This window comes from Bos taurus, chromosome 19 (genome assembly GCF_002263795.3).
Source record: "Bos taurus isolate L1 Dominette 01449 registration number 42190680 breed Hereford chromosome 19, ARS-UCD2.0, whole genome shotgun sequence".
Lineage (NCBI taxonomy): Eukaryota > Metazoa > Chordata > Mammalia > Artiodactyla > Bovidae > Bos > Bos taurus.
The window spans coordinates 570,180-592,942 of NC_037346.1; the positions used below are offsets into that span (position 1 = coordinate 570,180).

The window sequence follows — 22,763 nt, forward strand, 5'->3', positions numbered from 1 at the left end:
CTTTGTCTAGCTCAATGAAACTATGAGCCATGACATGTAGGGCCACCCAAGACAGACAGGTCATGGTGGAGAGTTCTGACAAAACATGGTCCACTGGAGAAGGGAATGGAAAACCACTTCAGTATTTTTGCTTTGAGAACCCCATGAACAGTATGAAAAGTTTCTGCATTTGCAAAGTAACAATGGTGATTACCTTGCAGATTGCTGTGTGAAATGAGATGATATTTTTAAATTGCTAAGCATTAAGATTTAACCCACAGGAAATGTGTGATCCATGGTAGATTTTATTAATATGTTTCCTTGGCTGGGTCTTGGTAGTTCTTGACTTATGGTCAATTGTGCTAACTGGTGAATGATGGGAATGTGAGTTTCTGCTTCTAGCAATCCTTCTCTTAGGCTTTCTGGAACAAAAGAACTGGGATACTTTTGTGAACTATCACAGTTCCCCAGTTTTCACGTTCCAGAGAGCCTAAAACTGCTCTGGGGTCCTGTAGGGTGAATAAGGACTCCCCTAAAGGTGTTTTCATGTTAATTGATTTTCCTCAATCAGACATTTTAGCGTGGTGCAGGTGGCTATGGACCATGCCTGAGGACTGAACTCCTGTCCAAACACCAAATGACCGTTACATTTCAAAACATATTGTGCAGTGAGTTGTGGTTGTTCTGACATCACCATGGAAACCAAACTGCTACTGACGGAAGTGGGAACAAGTCCTTAAATGGTCTTGGAAACTGCAAAAAATGTTCTTGAGAGGGGAACTGTGGATCTCCACACTAACAATTATTTTTCTCCTACATTTTGCCCAGAGTTCTCTTCTGTGTATATTTACCTCCCTCTGCTATTTGTTAAGGAGGGAATTGGGTTTCAACATTTATTTTCCTGAAGTGTTTAATTATCTTCCTCAGAAGGAGTGAAGGTGAAAATGTTAGTTGCTCAGTTGTGTCCAACTTCTGAGGTGAAAGGAATGTCCCTGTAAGCCTGTGGCTTACTGGGAAAAACCAGCTGGCCTTCACACCCGAAGAGCACAGCAGCATCACTGCCTGACCTTCCTAAGCACCATGGACTGAAAATGAAAAATGCATTTTTATTCCTTGATGACTTTATCAAGCCAACTGTCGGGGGCTTTTGGTGCTTTTTAAAATTCTTCATCTTTTTCAGTTTTTAAAGTGGTATAAATCTAGCTAATCTTTATTACTTCTATCTGGTTTGAAGGCAAAGTACTCCAATTTTCATTTTATAGTTTGGAAAATCCAGTGAGTGGGAGAAAGGGCATTTTTGGATGGGCTTAAGATGTGGGAGACAGGCTAGTTCACTCCATTTTGAGTTCTGTTTGGCCAGAGTGAAACTCTGCTTGTGCCAAGGGACCCCCAAGGGATGACAACCTGATTTCCCTTTTTCCTCTTTGTACTGATAACTGAATAAGAGACAAGAGTGAAGGAATAATAGAAAGTCTGTGAGAGATCACTGTATCCAAATCACTTATGTACAAGAACATTCTTCCAGGGAGGGCAGTTGACTTGTTCAAAGTCACAGAAGATGCTGGTAACAGAACAAGGCCTAGAAACTCAGCCTCTTATCTTCCTTTCTCACTGATACTCTTTCCTTTTTGCCCCAACAGATTATATGTACTTACCTATGTGCTGAATGCTGGGTATCTATTGCTGTCATTTGGTATTAACTTGGTGTCCTTTTGTGATTGGTGCTAACCCCTCCCTGGGGAAAGTATGGTACAGAAAAACCTATAATTGGTAGGCCACACACATGCTCTATAGGCACTATTTATATAACAATCATTGCAGGTATTTTATGAGTTGCTTTAATCAGCTATGTAGCATTTAAGGCCTCTTAATTCATAGAAGCAATTATTGGGATCTCCAATTAACAGATCAGAGAAGTAGCAACCTGCCTAGGATCACACATAGCAAGTAGGCAAATGGTACACTAAAGATTTGAAGTTAGGCCTGGCTGATACAATATATCACTCCTTTTCATTGCAGTTTAAAGAATATTTTGACTCAGAGGGAAGGCAGCAAGCCATACAGAGAAAGACTACCATTTGCCCACCCTAAATATTTTCAGGAAGATCTGGTTTTATGCAAAAAGTGATGCTTAGATATAGGGTCACATGCCATCATGGTTAAATCCATCATCATTTTGGTGTAAAATGTTTAAAAAATCCAATTAAGTGTATTATTTTAAATATGAAATATATGACAGATTTTTTTTTTTCCCTCATCAATGAACCTAGCTACCTGGCTGAAGTTTTTGACATATTTGTAAATGTTCCCATGTACACAGACTATGCATGCTTGTGTTTTCCCACTTTCTGGAGGCTATAACAGAAATAAGAGATGAAAGTTATTTTTAATTTGGCCTCTGGATGAACATCCAAGTCTTCCTTTCCAGCAGCTAAACCTATATGCTTTCTCAACAGGGTATTAATTATCTGGCTCTAGGAATATAAACAGATGGGCTGTTCTGGCAGCTTCAGCTGCCCTGCTGGCCATAATACAATTGCTTGTGGACCCAGCAGGACTCAGAGGCTTCAGCAAAGAACGTTGTCCTCTTCAATAAACTCAGACAGGGGTACTGAGCAACTTGTTAAACACATTTATTGATTTCTTGACAGTAACCAAACACAGTGAGTGACCATTATAAACAAGAAAAGAAAGGCATTCATTTGTACTTTGTGAGATCCAGTTGCACCTGGAGAGAAAAGACACCCCTTACCCAAGAATTTACAAGGCAAAGTGCATTCCTTCAAGGGGGCATCATTGGCATGGGGGTAGAAGTTTTGAAATGCAGGAAATCTGTTGCCTGCTATCTCAGGATGAAGCTCACCTCCTATGCATGATCAAGCCATGGAGTGGAATTAAAATTATGCTTAGCTTATCAAATGCATTCCTGATTGCCACAAATTCAGTAAAAAAACTGTCTGCAAATTAATAAAACATAGATGAAGGAACAAGTAAAAGCAAGAATGCAGTTGTATGAAGACAGAGCTTAGCCTGTAAGGAAGGAGAATAGATCAAAGCAAGAAAAATGAAATTAACTTGTTAAACACATTTATTGAGCTTTTAACAATAACCAAACACAATGTATGACCTTTGGAAAACAAGAAACAGCAATGGATCAATCTGAACTTGGCAAATCCTAGTATAGATATATGACAAAAAGGAGCAATAATTCAATTTTTTAATAGTCTGTGGTGAAATATATATATATATATATATATATATATATATATATATATATATACACACACACACACACACACACATACACAATGTGTATCTCTTCAATATCTGTCCTTTTTCTTTTTGAGTTGCTGAGTAAATGGAAGAATCATAATCTAGAAATGCATCGTTGGCTAACTTTATCCTGGCTCACCTGTTACCAGCACCCTTAAAGGATCTTAGGACACTATCCAAGATCATTTGATGCAAAGAACAAAGTCCACTTGATGCTGTCAGAGCTGTGTTTTCTCCTCTCTCTCAGAAGAATTTTGTATGTACAAAGACTGAAAAGTCTCATTGGGTAGATTTACTTGTTCCAGAAAACAGTATCAAAATTGTACTCAGGTTAGTTGGTTATTTTCTTCTAAAACCTTTAATGAATGAGGCTTTTGTTTCTGAAACTTAACTTCCCATCTTGGGTGCTGTGTGAGTGTGTTTGTATGTAGATATATTTGCATGTGTGTGTGTTTATGAGTGTGTGTAAGAGATGTACTCCTCTGCCAAGGTTTTGCAGACACTTTTCATGAAGGAAGGGCCAATCCAAAGAGTGAATGAAGCTTGAAGGAGGGAAGGAGAGAGAAGAAAGAAGAGGGACATTTCAGGTTACATCAATTCACAGTCGTAGCATTTCACTGAGGTGGAATTCTTCTTGGCTTGGTTCCCTACTTGAGGAGCCATTCATTTACTGGAAAGAGAGAGAAAGAAAGAAATAAAACAAAATGAACGACACAAAACAAGGCATAATTGGATGAATTTGCACACGGGTTGGGCAGTTTACTCCAAAGGGGAAGGGACAGTTTTTAAATGTCTGCTTACTTGTATGTATCCCAACTATCCTCTCCACCTTCTTATGAGCCTCTGAGCCTGAGATATCTAATAGTATTGTCATTAGCTACATGTGGCTGATATATATCTAAATTAATTAAAACTATTGGTTGCATTGTCATACTAGCCACACTTCAAATGTTCAATAGCCACATGTGGCCAGTAGCTACCATATTGGTCAATGCAGACACAGAACATTTCCATTGTGTCAAGAAGCTATAGCGGATGGTGTTGCTTTAGACCAGAGGTGGGCAAATGACAGCCTGCAAATGAAATCCAGCTGTGAACTGATTTTGTGAATATAGTTTTATTAGAACACAGTCACACCCATTTATTTACATATTGTCTGTGGCTGCTTTCACATTACATCAGAGTACAGCAGAGCACAAAATCTATATTTCTCATCTGGCCCTTTGCAGAAAATGTTAGCTGATCCAACTCTTAGACTATAAGTTCTGTAGGGATAAGGTCATATCTTCATCACCTAGCTAACTGCCTGGCACATAAGTGAAAGTCAAAGTCAAAGTTGCTCAGTCGTGTCCGACTCTTTGCTATCCCATGGACTGTGTAGCCCATGGAATTCTCTAGGCCAGAATACTGGTGAATATTTGTCATTCCCTTCTCCAGGGGATTTTCCCAACCCAGGGATCAAGCCCAGGTCTCCCATATTGCAGGCAGATTCTTTACCAGCTGAGCCACCAGGGAAGCCTAGCACATAATAGGTACATAATAAATAGATGTTGAATAAAGGGAAGGCTCAATGAATGAATTAGTTGAGTATTTCTGGATGGAAGGAAACAGAAATTATAGTTTTAGTACTCTGGGTATGTCTGAAAGAGAGAGAAAATTAAAGAAATTTGGGGGAATTTCGAGTGATACGGTGGAGGCTAGTAGTGGTAGTTGCTTCTAAAAGTTGTATGGTAACATCCACAGTCCCCATATTCAAGTAACATATTATCAGTACAAAAGACTTCCCTATCCAGCCTCTCATTTTCTCCTCACAACAAATCATGATGTAGCTGGTATAAAGACTGTCATGGGAGCCAGGGCTAGAGAGGTAAATGATTTGACTTATTAGTGTCAGAACCAGGCCTGGAACTCTGATGTCCTATCTCCTGGTTGAAGACATCTCCATGACTAATCTCCACTTTCCTTTCCATATTGGGGTTTTACAAAAATGTTCAATAGGTACTTAGTGTGTAGAAAGGAAGAGAGTGGGTTGGATGTGAGTTACAGAAGGTGGGAGGCACCCTGAATACCCTCTTTAGTAGGAATTCTAATCACTTCTAGACACAAAGCACTGGAAAAAGATGTGTTCAGACACATATCTCATTGGGCCCTAACCACCTGGTATGTAGAGTTATTTGCTCACCTTCTAGGGGAAAAGGAATCTATTTGTATATAACTAAAAGTTTCAGTGCTTCTAGTTGTCCTATTTAACACATAACTTTAGGGAAATCAGCTTCTCTGGGTTCTTCTGTAAAATGGTGATAAAAATGCTATCTTGTCTGTACTAGACAAGGTTTAAAGATTTGATCTGTGTTTCTGATTATGACATAAAAACTTTTTCAATAGAAAAGCACCATGAAAATATCATTTACAATCATGATTCCTATTAAGAGAGATAGTTCAAAGCCTTTCAGAGTAGGTTTAAGTAAGAAGACTAGAGTGACTTGTGTCTACTGCCCTCTGAACCCACCTCTATACTGAAGCTTCTGGGCCCGGTTGTTTGGACAGTCCTTCCCCTGTAAACTGAAGTTGATGTTGGTGCGGATGCAGCGGTTGTTGAGTGACTGGACAGGCCTGAAATTGTCACTCATGCTCAGAAAGATCTGAGATGGTTGATTCTGGCTGAGCAGGCGTAAGGAATGCATCTGAGGGGAGAGAAACAACTGTGAGATCCACCCATCCTCTTACATGTAGTACGGAAGAAGTAAGACTACATAGACCATGGCCAGCCTGGGTAGTGCCAGCTGTGTGGGAAAGTGTACTTGAACCTTCCACAGACCCTGATCCATGGGTTCAGTGGGTACAACCCACTGATGCCTCCATGCTTGGAGAGAGCCTTACTTTTAGCTCACTTGTTCCTGGTATGCCTCTGGACAAGTCAGTGATTATTTTCTGTCCTATGACACATCGTCAAAGGAGAAAACCCAAATGGGTATTCTCCAGAGACTCTTCTCACTCTCAGACACTGAAGCTGAGTAATTAAGGGAATTATTTTCTGATATGAGTATTATCAAAACTATAGTGACTGGTACAGGAGTCAAAGCTAAACTAAGTTGGATTAATTATTTTTCTGTGACTATCAGGACCAAGAGCTGGATTAAAATGCTTTCAGCCATGTTCCACCCAGGACTGTGAAACTAAAGAAAACTCTCTAGCATAGAGGAGGATGAACCATGGTGCAGGAGGTAGCAGGAGAGTGCAGAGTGAAAGGGCTTCTGCAGTTTTGATTCCAGTGAATTCTTGACATCAATTTCTGATCTTAAATTCCATAAGATGACCCAGGATGTCATGAATAAATCCTTTTTCTAAGTTCAAGTTATCCCAAAGGGTTTGCTTGTCACTAAAATATCCCAATAAATAGAGATAGCATCAAGCACTTCAAATTGTTCAAAGAGTTGTCAGGTTGTGAGTACATGTCCTATAAAAGAGTTTGGTTTTGCTTCCTTTGCTTGTGTTTCCTCTGAGCTTTTATAGACCCTCACAACCACAGGATAGACTAATGTAATTTACCCCCTCATTATAAAGAAGAGAATTCACTTCACAGAAGTGGGGCCACAGGCTTAGAAGTACATAATGATCCATTAACAAAGCTGATCTCAGAAGCCAGGTTTCCTGATTCCCATCCAGTTCTGAGAAATGCTAGCTAGCCCAACAAGGAATATTGTGGGAAGCTCTAAAAAATCCTACATTCAAATATACTTATGAAATGCTACACATCATATTGCCTCCTCTTGGAGATAGACATATATTACCATTCTAAAAACCCTAAGAAGTCTCCCAGCAATGAAACTAATTTGGCTCTTTTTAGGTACAGTTTTTTCAAACATATTCAACAATATCATCCATTTTGCTCATCTGCTTTTTGAATGCTAGAGTTGGTAGAGCACACTTTGGGAATTAACCCTTATTCCTTTCTCACTCAGGCAGGTAGGGCACATCTATAATTATTTCAAGTTCAGTCTTTCCAGATACTAATTCCTTAAACATAGGTGTGATGAGCTGAATTGTCTACCCCACAGATGCAAATGTTAGAGCCCTAACCCTCAGTACCTCAGAATATGACCTGATTGGGAAATAGGGTCCTTATGCTATTCAATCACTCAGTTGTATTCAACTATTCACAACCCTATAGACTGCAGCACACCAGACTTCTCTGTCCTTTACCATCTCTCAGAGACTGCTCAAATTCATGTCCATTGAGTTGGTGATGCCATTCAACCATCTCATCCTCTGTCGTCCCCTTCTCCTGCCTTCAATCTTTCCCAGCATCAGGGTCTGTTCCAATGAGTCAGTTCTTTGCATCAGGTGGCCAAAGTATTGGAGCTTCAGCTTCAGCATCAGTCCTTCTAATAAATATTCAGGATTGATTTCCTTTAGGATTGACTGGTTTGATCTCCTCGCAGTAAAAGGGACTCTCAAGAGTCTTCTTAAACACCACAGTCAAAAGCATCAATTATTCGACACTCAGCCTTCTTTATGGTCCAACTCTCACATCCATGCTGACTGCTGGAAAAACCATAGCTTTGACTATATGGTCCTTTGTCAGCAAAGTAATATCTCTGCTTTTTAATATGCTGTCTAGATTTGCCATAGCTTTTCTCCCAAGGAGCAAACATCTTTTAATTTCACAGGTGCAGTCACCATCTACAGTGATTTTGAAGCCCAAGAATATAAAGTCTTTCACTGTTTCCCCATGAAGTGATGGGATGGGATGCTATGATCTTTGTTTTTTGAATTTTGAGGATCATTATAGATGTAATTAAATGAGGTTATTGAAGTGGGCCCTAATCTAATATGACTAATTGGGGTAGACCCTAATCCTGTTTGACTGATGTTCTTATTAAGGGGGATTTGGACAAAGAGACACAGACATTGGGAGAATCCATGTAAAGATAAAGGGAGATTGAGGTGATGCTTCTATAAGCTAAGGAATACCAAAGCTTTTCAGAAAATTGCCAGAAACCAGGGGATAAGTATAGACCAAACTCTTCCTTACTTCATCTGAAGGAAATGTCTCTGCAGACAGCATGACCTTGGACTTAGAGCTTCCAGAACTGTGAGGTAATATGTTTCAGTTTAAGCCATCAAATTTGTGGTATTTTGTTAAAGCAGTCGAAGCAAATAATTACAATAAGCACTCCAAAAACCCAGCCAGTCTTCACATCATCTTCCCCACTAGCTAAAAGACCACAGAGAAACTCACCTGCATCCTGGTTATATAGACAGGTTTGTTCATTATTATCCAGTTTGCCGTCTCATAGCAGGGTGGGATAGTCATGGACCCATCATAAGTAATGAAACTAGAGGTCTCTGGATATAGTTCCTCTATATTAAGTCCTTGTAGTAAATATGCATCATCTGAAGAATAAAATAAGACTTAAGAATTAGGACTCTTGAGAAAGTGTTGGTTATTACTGATAACATTTTTTTTTTTTTTTTGTCCTTTTCAGATTCCAGTAGACTGTCAGGATAGGCTGCAGGAACAAACAGTCCCCCAAATATAATCATTTTAAATAAAAAGTATGTTTATTTTTCGCTCTAGTACTAGTCATGGCAATATGTAGCCACCAAAATGTTTTAGGCAGAGGAATGGCATGATAAGATTTGCACTTAATGATGCTTCCTCTGATGGTGGCTTGTCCATACAATATGAAGTTGAATGTAATGAGTAAGAAAAGGATGCATTCAGCACATCCTTATTAAAGGTTATTGTAATTTGTTTAACCAAGCTTGCACTTTGACCATATTGGGTACTTTAGCGTGCTGCTATTATTGTATTTTATTTTATTAAGGGTGATGGGGAGGAGGGACTGAAGGAGACTGCAGAATGAGGGCATTACAGGCATGGTTCTAGAGTAAAGAAAAAAAAAATTAAGGTTTTTCTGAAACTATAATCAGCCTCTGTGTTGCATACACATTTGAGGACAGGGGTTGGGTGTGTGTGTGTGTGTGTGTGTGTGTGTGTGTGTGTGTGTGTGTTGGGGTAGAAAGGGAAGGCCAGAATCAAGAGGCTATGTTTATGGATTTAACCCATGTAGAAGAGTAACAATCTGCTTCCAAAACACTGTTATGCTGATATCCCAGATTCTGCTGCTGTGTAGATTTTCTTTGAAAGACTTTCCAAAGTCAGCCTGAAATTAATTTAGGCTATTTTTTTTTCCATTGTCAGTCTGGTTTAGTGAGAGTGTGCTATAAGATTTGGTCAGACATATGAAATCCAAACTTTCAAAGAAAGTAGAAGCTCACTAGACTATTACCATGCATTGGATGGATCCCACACAGAAGCTCTAGTTCATTTAAGTAAACAAGCTATGTTGCTTAAGTGCCCTGTGTTGCATTCACCTTGAAGATAATTGTATTTAGTATTATATTGACCTTTCTCTCACCTCCCAAGAAGCTAGATTTGACCAAAGCATACCTAGGGATAATAGAGAAACACATGTTATTAAGCACCTTGTTTATATCAGTCTTTCTCCAGGCACCGGACTCACTACCTTATTTAACTCTCATCTCAACTCTCTCAATATCAGTATTAGTATCCTCATTTTATTTTATTTTTTTTTTCTTTTTTCTTTTTTTTTTATTCTTCCAATTTTATTTTATTTTTAAACTTTACATAATTGTATTAGTTTTGCCAAATATCAAAATGAATCCACCACAGGTATACATTTGTTCCCCATCCCGAACCCTCCTCCCTCCTCCCTCCCCATACCATCCCTCTGGGCCGTCCCAGTGCACCAGCCCCAAGCATCCAGCATCGTGCATCGAACCTGGACTGGCAACTCGTTTCCTACATGATATTTTACATGTTTCATTGCCATTCTCCCAAATCTTCCCACCCTCTCCCTCTCCCACCGAGTCCATAAGACTGTTCTATACATCAGTGTCTCTTTTGCTGTCTCGTACACCGGGTTATTGTTACCATCTTTCTAAATTCCATATATATGCGTTAGTATACTGTATTTATGTTTTTCCTTCTGGCTTACTTCACTCTGTATAATAGGCTCCAGTTTCATCCACCTCATTAGAACTGATTCAAATGTATTCTTTTTAATGGCTGAGTAATACTCCATTGTGTATATGTACCACAGCTTTCACATACAGATGGCTAACAAACACATGAAAAGATGCTCAACATCACTCATTATCAGAGAAATGCAAATCAAAACCACTATGAGGTACCATTTCACACCAGTCAGAATGGCTGCGATCCAAAAGTCTACAAGCAATAAATGCTGGAGAGGGTGTGGAGAAAAGGGAACCCTCTTACACTGTTGGTGGGAATGCAAACTAGTACAGCCACTATGGAGAACAGTGTGGAGATTCCTTAAAAAACTGGAAATAGAACTGCCTTATGATCCAGCAACCCCACTGCTGGGCATACACACTGAGGAAACCAGAAGGGAAAGAGACACGTGTACCCCAATGTTCATCGCAGCACTGTTTATAATAGCCAAGACATGGAAGCAACCTAGATGTCCATCAGCAGATGAATGGATAAGTATCCTCATTTTATTGATGAGGAAATTACCTCAAAGAGGTTAAGAAACTTGCCGAAGTTATACAGTAAAGATATGGTAGAGCTAGGTGCCGAGGTCTGCTTAGTTCTATATCTCTTCACCAGAACATATAGAGTCCTATAAGTATAATGTAGCAGTATAGTCCTATATAGTATAGCATTTACTAGTATATTGGCTTCCAAAATTCACAGTCTTTTTGGCAATATTCTTCTGTTTCCTCCTTTTATGGATTACTGGCATTGATTTTCTCAACTGGCTCAACAGAATGATTTTGCACAATTCCTTTTTTCTCCCTAGTCATCTAATTTATGTTCAAATCAAGCAAATGGACAGTGTGACTACTGGCTGCCATTTTGTGGTGATTTTACCCCATGATTCCATGCTAACTCCTCCCTCTTTACACCTCTTGAACCAGTTGATGAGACAGATATGCAAAAGCCTCTTCCAGGGTAGAATTTTTTTTTTTAATTTTATTTTATTTTTAAACTTTACATAATTGTATTAGTTTTGACAAATATAAAAATGAATCCACCACAGGTATACATGTGTTCCCCATCCTGAACCCTCCTCCCTCCTCCCTCCCCATACCATCCCTCTGGGTCGTCCCAGTGCACCAGCCCCAAGCATCCAGTATCGTGGATCGAACCTGGACTGGCAACTCGTTTCTTACATGATATTTTACATGTTACAATGTCATTCTCCCAAATCTTCCCACCCTCTCCCTCTCCCACAGAGTCCATAAGACTGTTCTATACATCAGTGTCTCTTTTGCTGTCTCGTACACAGGGTTATTGTTATCATCTTTCTAAATTCCATATATATGCGTTAGAATACTGTATTTATGTTTTTCCTTCTGGCTTACTTCACTCTGTATAATAGGCTCCAGTTTCATCCACCTCATTAGAACTGATTCAAATGTATTCTTTTTAATGGCTGAGTAATACTCCATTGTGCAGGGTAGAATTTAAAAACTATCTTTAGAAATGATTCACAATGTTAGATCATGGGGATATGAGCTGTTCTTTAAAAAATGGGGATATCAACATGAATCCGCCACAGGTGTACACGAGTTCACCATCCTGAAACTCCCTCCCACCTCCCTCCCTGTACCATCCCTCTGGGTCATCCCAGTGCACCAGCCCCAAGCATCTTGTATCCTGCATGGAACCTGGACTGGCGATTTGTTTCATATATGATATTATACATGTTTCAATGCCATTCTCCCAAATCATCCCACCCTCGCCCTCTCCCACAGAGTCCAAAAACCAATACAATATTGTAAAGTAATTAGCCTCCAATTAAAATAAATAAATTTATATTTTTAAAAAAGCAAAAAAAAAAAAAAAAAAAAAGAGGATATGTTTCTCTCTTCTCTATTTATTCTCTGCCATGATCTCACCCAGGTTTAAATGCTATCTGGATCCAAGTGACTTCCACATTTATATCTGTAGTTATCTCTCCTGAAATCCACACTCATATATACAGCTGCCTACTCTATACTTCTTCTTTGAGGCCCATCTCAAGCTTAACATATTTGAAATTTCCGATTCCCTTCTCACCCATGAATATGCTTTATCCAAGCAAATGGAGTGATCCTTTTGTCAGGAGATCACATCACTCTCTGCTCAGAGTCTTAGATTGACTTTTCATTATGAAACATCCCCAAAGGAAGGACTAATGGGGAAGATTGACCCCATTTAGCATTAATCTCTATGTCTCCTCTGGTTTCAGTATGTACCCAATAATGGTGATGCCACTGTCTTCCTTTGAATGACAATGATTTCACCAGTAGTCCCATGCCAAAGGAGAAGCAGGAGTTGCAGGGAGCCTAGGATGCTATGAGCCTGAAATTTCAAATTACCCACAAGTTCTGTGCTTAGTTTATGACCCTTCCAAAGTGGAAACATTGGCAAAAGCAAAAAAAGAATTATCTTCAGACTGAACTAAATTTGGGATTAAGAGAAGAAGATGAAAAGCTTCATGTAATGTGAGAGTATTAGCGATACAACTAGTTTTAAGATCTCAGAGTTAAGCTTTCCTTGCCCATTAGGGAGGAAGACAATAGGACAGAAAGAGCCTACGAACATCCCTGGGACGACCTATGCTAAAATCCTTGCTATCCCACTATGGATGAGTAAACTATTGTTCAGGAAATGTTCATCCCCTTCCCAGACCCAAATCCATGGGAGCATTTTGATGTTGGGCTTGGCCGTGTGACTTGCTTTGAACAATGAACAGTGGATAGAAGTGACAGTGTGTGAGTTTCAAGACTAGACCTTAAACAACATCATGCATTTCTGATCCCCAACATGAGAAGTACTTGATCCTAGACAAAAGAAAGCCATGTTATCTGACCTTATCTGACCTGCAGATTTACTGAGTCACCAACCAACCCACAGATGCAGCAGTGAGAAATCAATGCCTATTGTTGAATGCTTGTTCATTACGCAGAATTTGCTGACTAATAGAGCCACTCACTAAATGTGTATCATTGACAGAGGGCTTCACTTCTCAGAGCTTTGCTTTCCTCATCCGTAAACTGGGATAGCTATTAATACCTATTTTGGGAATAGGACTATGTAAGCACCAGGTGAGATGCTGCATGTGAAGCTCTAGCAGAGAGCCTGGAGTGTGGAAAATACTTAGCTAGCATTACTTCCATGTTCCTGATGCTGATGCAGTTAGCAGAGTGTGTACACATATGAGTGAGTGTGGCAGATTGAAGCTACACTGGAGTCTAATTCTGGGTAGCAGCAGAAGAATGGGTTGGTTGTGGGGGTGGTCAGGGGCCAAGGTCAGGTGTTCCTAAGTATTGTGGTTGGATAGTAGCTGGGGGGATTCATTTTTTTTCTTGCTTGCTTAAAAGAATGAAAGCAGAGGACTCTGGTAGGTGCCCCTGAGCAGGAGGTATTGTCTACGAGAGTTCATGGGAAAATGCCAGCATAACCTGGTGTCTCCTGCAAAGACCTTGGAGGGACTTCTCAGGCTTATGTTTCCCACCCACTGGCTATGTTCTCAGGCATGACTCCTGTTTCAGAAACTTCCTTGTTGCTCCCTTGTTTGGACAAATTTCCACAGGCTGGCTGCCTCTAGGTGATTAGCTAGAAAGAAGAGTGTTGGCACTTTCCTGCTGAGAAAATTCATCCCTTTCAGCCACATGTCCTAGGCATTGCAGTGTCTGGGTTATTCTCACTTGTCCATGCAGAGGAAGAGCTGATGAAGGCAAATTTCCTGCCTTTGAACTTTTCAGAGTCCTTTAAGTCCTCTCCTTGCATTTGTGTATGCTGTTTGGAATGTCCTTCACTCTCTCCTTCCCTCCTTCTTTCCTTCCTTTCCCTCTCCTTCTTTCTCTCCCTCCCTTCTTCCCTCCCTCCCCTTTCCTCTCCCTTCTTTCCTCTATTCCTCCCTCCCTTTCTTCCCTTATTTCTTTCCTCACAATGGTTGTTCATATATTTAGTACTTATTTGAATAGCAATCCCTATTTAAAAATCTGCCATGAATTTTAGGAAGATTTTCTGTGATCCCAAGAGTTCCGTTCCTATTTTTAATACATTGTGCTTATTACACAAATCTTTAAGAAACACCATTATATGTTTGTCTCCCTGACTAAAGAGTGAGAGACTCATCGTTCACGTGAAAGGCCACCTTCCCATAGAGCAAACCCGTATGACTGGTTTTATCTTTGGAAGCAGCCACATCACTTAACATTAATCAGCCTAGAGCTGTGAGGTGGGGTGGGGGGCAAAGTTTGACTAATGGTTGACTGCAGCTGGCAATCTCTTAGATGGTGTGTTGGGCTTTAAAATGTAATTTGATGGCTTTTCATGGTCTCTAAACTGCAAGTTCAAGATATTTGAAAGCATTTTATTTAATTTTATGCTCTTTTAGCAAAAAAGTTAAAAAACTAATAATCTTTATGAGCAGTTATAAAATGTATTTGCAACCCAACACAGAAATGTCTCCCTTTGCTAAGCAATCTGAGTTTGAGCTTAAAGAACTCTATGGGTACTTATGAGGAAGACTGGGATGGTTTTGGAGATAATTCTTCTGGCTGATTCTCCAGGTTTCCCAGAATTCCCAAACTTCATAGGGGAGTGTTCTGTGTGGAGGGCTGGTGTCTGGCCCATCTTTATATCCCAAGAGCTTCACTTGGTGCTGTCATGTGGCAGGCATGAAAGAAATAGAAATACTTGCTGAATTGATGAGTAATTGAAAAAGAGAAGGATTCTCCACACTTCCTCCAGCAGTCCTAGGTGAGATCTGTAAGGCATTCATTTTGTCTTTCCACATCACCATCCATAGCAGTGTTCTACACCAAGTGAGGACATGCCAAAGGGATGTGGGGTGTCAGAATGTTTGTGTACTGATTTTTACTTTTGCAAAAATCAGATTTAAAATCCTAGATTTAGAAGGACCTTAGAAACTGAATTTCAACTTCTTTACAAAGGAGGGAACAAAGTGAGGAAGCTCTTTGCTTAAGGACAAAATCCCACTTTCTTGCTCACTTCTAATTAGTTAAACTTTTTCCTGTTATTTTCTTTAATCCCTTTATGTGTACTATTTCCATAACTTTCACCAAGTCCTGCAACCTCTAAGATTGCTACAGAAGATAGTGGCATCCTTTCCACTCTACTCTTTTCAACTTTGCACCATTACCTCTTTTCTGCTTACAGATTCAGGGAATTATACACTCTAGAAACCCAAGGAAATTGGGCAGAATTCTATAGCTCATTGTGTCACACATGGAAATGAAGAAAAATGCCACCTTGTCTAACCTGAAAGGGAGACCCAGTGACACAGAGGGGGAGATGCGGTCCAGCTGAGGGCCTTGGAATGTGTTGAAGTTGGATCAAACCACCTGGTGAATGCTTTCTCAATCACATAATTGGCAAAGCCCTAAATGTGGCCAGCTGATATGTTGGAGTCTGTCAGCTAGTAGGATCTCCCAGCTCATTACCAATCCATAGGATAATGATGACCATCATCATAATAACCATTATTGCTTTAGACAGGCATGGATGAAAAAGGCACTCTGGGGGTTTCTGCTTGAAATGAGTTGTTTCTTAGCCAATCCTGACTCTCCAGAGTGATTTTCTACAGAATTGAATGATCATGAAGCTGAAAGAGGCCCTTGGAGATCATTAGTTCTGGCTTTCTGCCTTCAAACAGGACTAACCTTTAGAGAATAGTTGCTATATAGAAAATTCAGCCAAACTTACTTTTATATGTTATTCTTGTGATAGTATCTCTGTTGAGCATTCGATTAAGAAATGGGTTTGATGAATCAGAAACCTAGGGGGGAAAAGAAAATATTAGTAAAAGGTAGGCAGAAGTTAACTTCGGTGGAAAAGGAGAAAAGGTGAGGAAAAACATATTGTGCACACATAGACATGGGAGAACTAGTCATTCTTAGGGAAGCATTTCAGGGTAGGTGAAAATGAGAGTATGGAGGAAGGATGGGAGGTAAAGATAGAGAGGCAGGGGATAGCTCATGCCAGGTTTTGAATGTCATATTAGGGCATTTAAAGTTTATTTTCTAGGAATAGGGAACCATCAGAGGATTTTAAGTAGAGTAGGGAGTGACATATTAGGAAGGGGATAGTTATCCAAGTACAAAGAGAAACAGAAAGAGTGCCAAGAGTATTTGTGCTGATGCAACCCATGAAAGGAGAGTCAAAAACAGATTGTCCTGTTAGGTAAGGAACCTGCCATGTCCTTTAATTGAGTGTCTTGGGTCCCTGGTACCTGGTGAGTCTGGGCAGAGCTAACATTAGGACTAGACCCTTTTGAGCTGATTGAAAATAATTGAAAATTTTCCAAAATGCACACAGACAATTTGTGGACTTTAGCGTGTTGACTATGTGGGTGAGAGGATAAAATATGTACTTGGTATATATGCACTTAAATTGGAAGTTAATGGTGTGTGACTGAGAAGCAATCATAGCTAAATCTCTGCTCCCTGTGGTTATAGGAAAGGTGGGGGACTAGGAGGAGACAGAGATAAGTGAAACCTACAGATAAACAAATCTTTTATTTTAACAAACAATTCCAACCCTTTTATGACTCAGAGTTTGGTTGGTTGACATCTCAAGGGTTCAGCTGACCTAGATATGGGGCTTCTCAATTTCTGTTACTGCTTACCTTGCAGGGAATTGGGAAGGGGAGGTAGAAAGATCAGAAGGAGGGGAAGAGTGCCAGAGGCTTTGTTCATGTCATTTCTAGGTATCAGTGCCCAGAAAAGTCTGGCCTGTGTCCCATGCATAATCAGTTTGGGAATGAGTGAATGGCAAGTCACAGCTTGGATGATTCACTGTGGAGCATCTTGGAGTTGATTATGTTGGACAAAGATAGAAATGCTGTAGCTTATTTTGAGATCCAGCCTGAAAGTTTCAGGTTTGCTCAGGGAAAGACTGGAAGCATCCCTAAGAGCCAAACTGTCCTGAGAAGATGCAGGAGCTAGGGACAATCTTTTTACTGATCTCAGGATCTGGGGCATAAGTTCCTCTCAGTAACCCACAGGGCAACAATCAGGACCTGTGTCAGTAATCTAAGTGGAATGAGTGCTTCTACAGAAGCCTGTGAAACATTTCATTAGTTTTCAGTTAGAAGGCTCAGTTCTGGCAAATCAATCACCCTGTAAGCTGTAATGTGCCCACATTGCCAGGATGACATTCACTGACTCAGAAACTTTGAGCAAAGTGAGGAAATGTCAGTGGCCGAGGCTGAGGCACTCACCAAAGGTCAAGAGCTGTTGGGCAGTCCATGTTGGTCATGAGAGTTACTCACAGAAGGCCTAGATTTGGGAAATTTACAGGAGATGTGAGCCCTTGGATATGCATTGCCTAATACTGTGAAATGCCTTCAGGCTGCATAAGAGTAAGTATGTCCCAGGTTGAACACAACAAGAAGTTATCAATGTCATAACTGGGGCTGGTTGAGGGATATAGATATTTGTCCTATGTTTGTGGGCAGCAAGGGAATGTAGGGGGAAAATTTTTAATGTTGTTTTCTCTTTTCTCCCTTCCAGCTCTATGTGAACAAGGTCATCAGTGTCAATATTAAAGTCAAGCAAGACCTGGGATCCTTTCCTGAATGTACTATTATGAGCTACATGAACGAGGATGTAATGTCAAAAATTATTTGTACCATTTTCCTCATTTTCCTTAGGGACACTGATGTCCACTCCACAGGTTTATTATTAGGGTTAAATGATAAAATATGTATGTAAAGTACATGTCTCAGTGCCTTGCATTTAGTAATCTACTATTTATTATAACAGGGTCTGTGATGATGCCAAGAGGTATAGAACAGGGATTGGAAGGATCTGTCTGTACCAAGACCAATTCCTTTGGGAAGTTTTATTGGGGATTAAGAAAGCCTAAAATCATACTTACCTGATCAAAAGCCCTTTTCTATATTTGCCAGTGACAAGCTAAATGAGGTGGGATTGGAGGTCAGTGGCAGCAGTATATCCAGGGTTCAGCTCTCCTGGGACCACAAAAAGGCTTAATCTGACCCAGGTGAGGGAGAGGAAGTTAGGAGGCTGCGTGACCAGACAGAGCAAAGTGACTGTTGTAAAAGATGATGCTCATGAGGAAGGAGAGGGAGTGGTGTCTGGGGCTGCCCCTGTGCCCATTCTGTGTGATGATAATGTCTTCATGAGAGCTGTGTTAAAACTCCCTAGTGCCAAATGCTGAATTTCTATTGACTGTCATTAGATTCGAAGTTCTGACTGGGGCACTTCCTCTAATGGTTTGGCTAAAAATTCCCAAGGAGCTACACAATGACTGCCAACTTTTAGAACTGCCACACTGTAACACTCCCCCCCCTTTTTTGGAGGGAAGACAGTTTTTTTTTAAGAAGTTAGAAATATTTATTGTTTAAAACAAATATTAAAACAGCAAAAGCTAATTGATGTAAAAACTGGTATCTGAAAGCGGGTGTTGCCCATTTTAGGTTTTGTTTTCATAATAATTTGTACATACTTAATATTGGCTTTGAATTCAGGCTATAGATGGAGGTTGGAAAATAATGAGGCAACTGTTAGTAGAGACTGAAAAAAATGGTGAACCAAGTTATGACATAGAACATTTGGCAAAATTTTCATCTATAGGAACTTGTACAGAAGACCCTTTGTAATACCTCTAAAAGTTCTAAGCTAAATATGAGTCCTCAGCAAGACAAATAGGCTGTTAATAATCCTAAGGACATTATTTTTTTCCCTACAGGAATTTGCTGCAACCAGAGTAGAGAAAGCCCTGTCCTGGGGGGTGGGGGGGAATTGGATGCAATTCATTACTTCAGAAGCAGTGAATTTTAGGATGTATATAGAGTAGATATGCATCAGATTCATAGAAAATTCATCAAGTTTTAAAGTCCATTATACCAATAAAATAACTACCTGCTTGGACAAAAAGAATTGCAATAGTTAAAATAGAAGTAAGATTTCTGGACTTCTAACATTCTATGGATAGAAATCAGAATGAGAATAACAGATATTTCTTACCCAAAGAGGTGAAAACCCTACAGGAAGAGCTGAGGTATTCAGAAGATTGTGAACAAGTTAATTATCTCAGGGAGCAGAAATGAAATTTAATCAAGGAACATCCCCAGCCCAAGAGTAGGAGAACATTTTTAAAATTAATTTTTATTGGAGTATATCTGTTTTATAATATTGTGTTAGTTTCTACTGTATAGAAAAGTGAAGTAGCTATACATATGCATATATCCCCTCTTTTTTGGATTTCTTTCCCATTTAGGTCAAGAAGCAAGAGTTAGAACTGGACATGGAACAACAGACTGGTTCCAAATAGGAAAAGGAGTTTGTCAAGGCTGTATATTGTCACCCTGCTTATTTAACTTATACGCAGAGTACATCATGAGAAACGCTGGACTGGAAGAAACACAAACTGGAATCAAGATTGCCGGGAGAAATATCAATAACCTCAGATATGCAGATGACACCACCCTTATGGCAGAAAGTGAAGAGGAACTCAAAAGCCTCTTGATGAAAGTGAAAGAGGAGAGTGAAAAAGCTGGCTTAAAGCTCAACATTCAGAAAGTGAAGATCACGGCATCTGGTCCCACCACTTCATGGGAAATAGATGGGGAAACAGTGGAAATAGTGTCAGACTTTATTTTTCTGGGCTCCAAAATCACTACAGATGGTGACTGCAGCCATGAAATTAAAAGACGCTTACTCCTTGGAAGGAAAGTTATGACCAACCTAGATAGCATATTCAAAAGCAGAGACATTACTTTGCCAACAAAAGTTCGTCTAGTCAAGGCTATGGTTTTTCCTGTGGTCATGTATGGATGTGAGAGTTGGACTGTGAAGAAGGCTGAGCGCCGAAGAATTGATGCTTTTGAACTGTGGTGTTGGAGAAGACTCTTGAGAGTCCCTTGGACTGCAAGGAGATCCAACCAGTCCATTCTGAAGGAGATCAGCCCTGGGATTTCTTTGGAAGGAATGATGCTAAAGCTGAAACTCCAGTACTTTGGCCACCTCATTGAAGAGTTGACTTATTGGAAAAGACTCTGATGCTGGGAGGGATTGGGGGCAAGAGGAGAAGGGGACGACAGAGGATGAGATGGTTGGATGGCATCACTGAATCGATGGACGTGAGTCTCAGTGAACTCCGGGAGTTGGTGATGGACAGGGAGGCCTGGCGTGCTGCAATTCATGGGGTAGCAAAGAGTCGGACACGACTGAGCGACTGATCTGATCTGACCCCATTTAGGTCACAACAGAGCACTCACTAAGTAACATTCCCTGAGCTACACAGTAGGTCCTCATTAGTTATCTATTTTATATATAGTAACAATGGTGTTATATGTCAATTCCAATTTCTCAAATCACCCAACCCCTCCTTCTCACCTTGGTGTCCATATATTTGTATACTATATCTGTGTCTCTATTTCTGTTTTGCAAATAAGATCATGTATACCATTTTTCTAGATACCACATATATGTGTTAATACATGATATTTGGTTTTTCTCTTTCCGTCTTACTGTACTCTGTATGATAGTTTCTAGGTCCATTATCTAGGTCAACTATTTAGGTATGATAGTCTCTACAAATGACCCAGTATTGTTCCTTTTAATGGCTAAGTAATATCCCATTGTGTGTGTGTGTGTGTGTATATATATATATATATATATATATATATATGTATCTCATATATTCTTTATCTATTCCTCTGTTGATGGATATTTAGATTGATTTCATGCCATGGCTATTGTAAATAGTGTTACAATGAACATTGGGGTGCATGTGTCCTTTTGAATTATGGCTTTGGGTATAAGAACAGTAGTAGTGTTGCTGGGTCATACGGTAGTTTTATTTTTAGTTTTTTTAAGGAACCTCCATATGGTTTTCCATTGTGGCTGTATCAATTTACATTCACACCAACAGCAAAAGGGTTTACTTTTCTCCACACTCTCTCCAGCATTTATTGTTTGTATAATTTAAAAAAATTATTTTTAATTGGAGGATAATTGCTTTACAATTTTTTGTAGATTTTTTTAATGACAGGCTAGCTGGTGTGAGGTGATACATCATTTTAGTTTTGATTTACATTTCTCTAGGAATTAGTGATGTTAAGCATCTTTTCATGGCTTTGTGGGCCATCTGTATGTATTTTTTGGATAAATATCTGTTTAGGTCTTCAGACCAATTTTTAATTGAGTGTTTTTACATTGAATGTATAAATTATATTTTAGAGATTAATCTTTTGTCAGTTGTTCCATTTGCAAATATTTTCTCCAATTCTGAGAGTTGCCTTTTCATCTTGTTTATGGTTTCCTTTGCTATGCAAAAGCTTTTAAGTTTAATTAGGTCCCATTTGTTAATTTTTGTTTTATTTTTATTACTCTAGGAGGTGGCTCAAAAAAGATCATCCTGCAATTTATGTCATAGACTATTCTGCCTATGTTTTCCTCTAAGAATTTATATTATCCTACCTTACCTTTAGGTCTTTAAATCATTTTGAGTTTATTTTTGTACATGGTGTTAGAGTGTTCTGATTTTATTATTTCACATGTACCTGTCCAGTTTTCCTGGCACCATTTCTTAAGAGGTTATCTTTTCTCCATTGTATACTTCTGTCTCGTTTGTCAAAGATAAGGTGTGTGACAAGGTCCATAGGTGTGTGAGTTTATCTCTGGTTTTCTTATACTCTTCTATTGATCTGCATTTCTGTTTTTTTATGCCAGTACCATACTGTCTTGATGACTGTACCTTTGTCTATAATCTGAAGTCAGGGAGCCTGATTGCCCAGCTGTTTTTTTTTCCTCAACATTGATTTGGCTTTTCAGGACCTTTTGTATTTCTATACAAATTGTATAGTTTTCTGTTCTAAGTTCTGTGAAAAATGCCATCAGTGATTTGATGGAGTTTCATTGAATCTGTAGATTGCTTTGGGTAATATAGTCATTTTCACAATATTGATTCTTTGAATCCGAGGATATGACCTATCTTTCTACTTGTTTGTGTCATCTTTGATTTTTTTTTAATCTTATTTTATAGTTTTCTGCATAGAGATCTTCTGCCTCCTTCAGTTCAGTTGCTCAGTCGTGTCCGACTCTTAGTGACCCCATGAATTGCAGCACACCAGGCCTCATTGTCCATCACCAACTCCCGGAGTTCACTCAGACTCATGTCCATCAAGTCAGTGATGCCATCCAGCTATCTCATCCTCTGTCATCCCCTTCTCCTCCTACTCCCAATCCCTCCCAGCATCAGAGTATTTTCCAATAAGTCAACTCTTCGCATGAGGTAGCCAATCAGCTTTAGCATCATGTCTTCCAAAGAAATCCCAGGGCTGATCTCCTTCAGAATGGACTGCTTGTTATTTCTGCTCTGACCTTATAACTTTTTTTCCTCCTAACTTTTTCTTTCTCTAGTTGCTTTAGTTGTAAGGTTAAGTTGTATATTTGAGATCATTCTTTTT

The 22,763-nt window shown here is 39.5% G+C and overlaps 1 protein-coding gene across 1 annotated transcript in view; it reads right to left on the bottom strand.

Annotated features, from left to right (window-relative positions):
* Nucleotides 1-2,588: 2,588 nt before the first annotated feature.
* CA10 (carbonic anhydrase 10) overlaps nucleotides 2,589-22,763 on the bottom strand; it is an 845,692-nt gene continuing 825,517 nt past the window's right edge. The window contains 4 exon segments of the mRNA NM_001079609.1: nucleotides 2,589-3,922; nucleotides 5,762-5,936; nucleotides 8,495-8,649; nucleotides 16,031-16,103. Of these exon segments, the coding sequence (NP_001073077.1) occupies nucleotides 3,900-3,922; nucleotides 5,762-5,936; nucleotides 8,495-8,649; nucleotides 16,031-16,103 (426 nt within the window). The 3' untranslated portion in view covers nucleotides 2,589-3,899.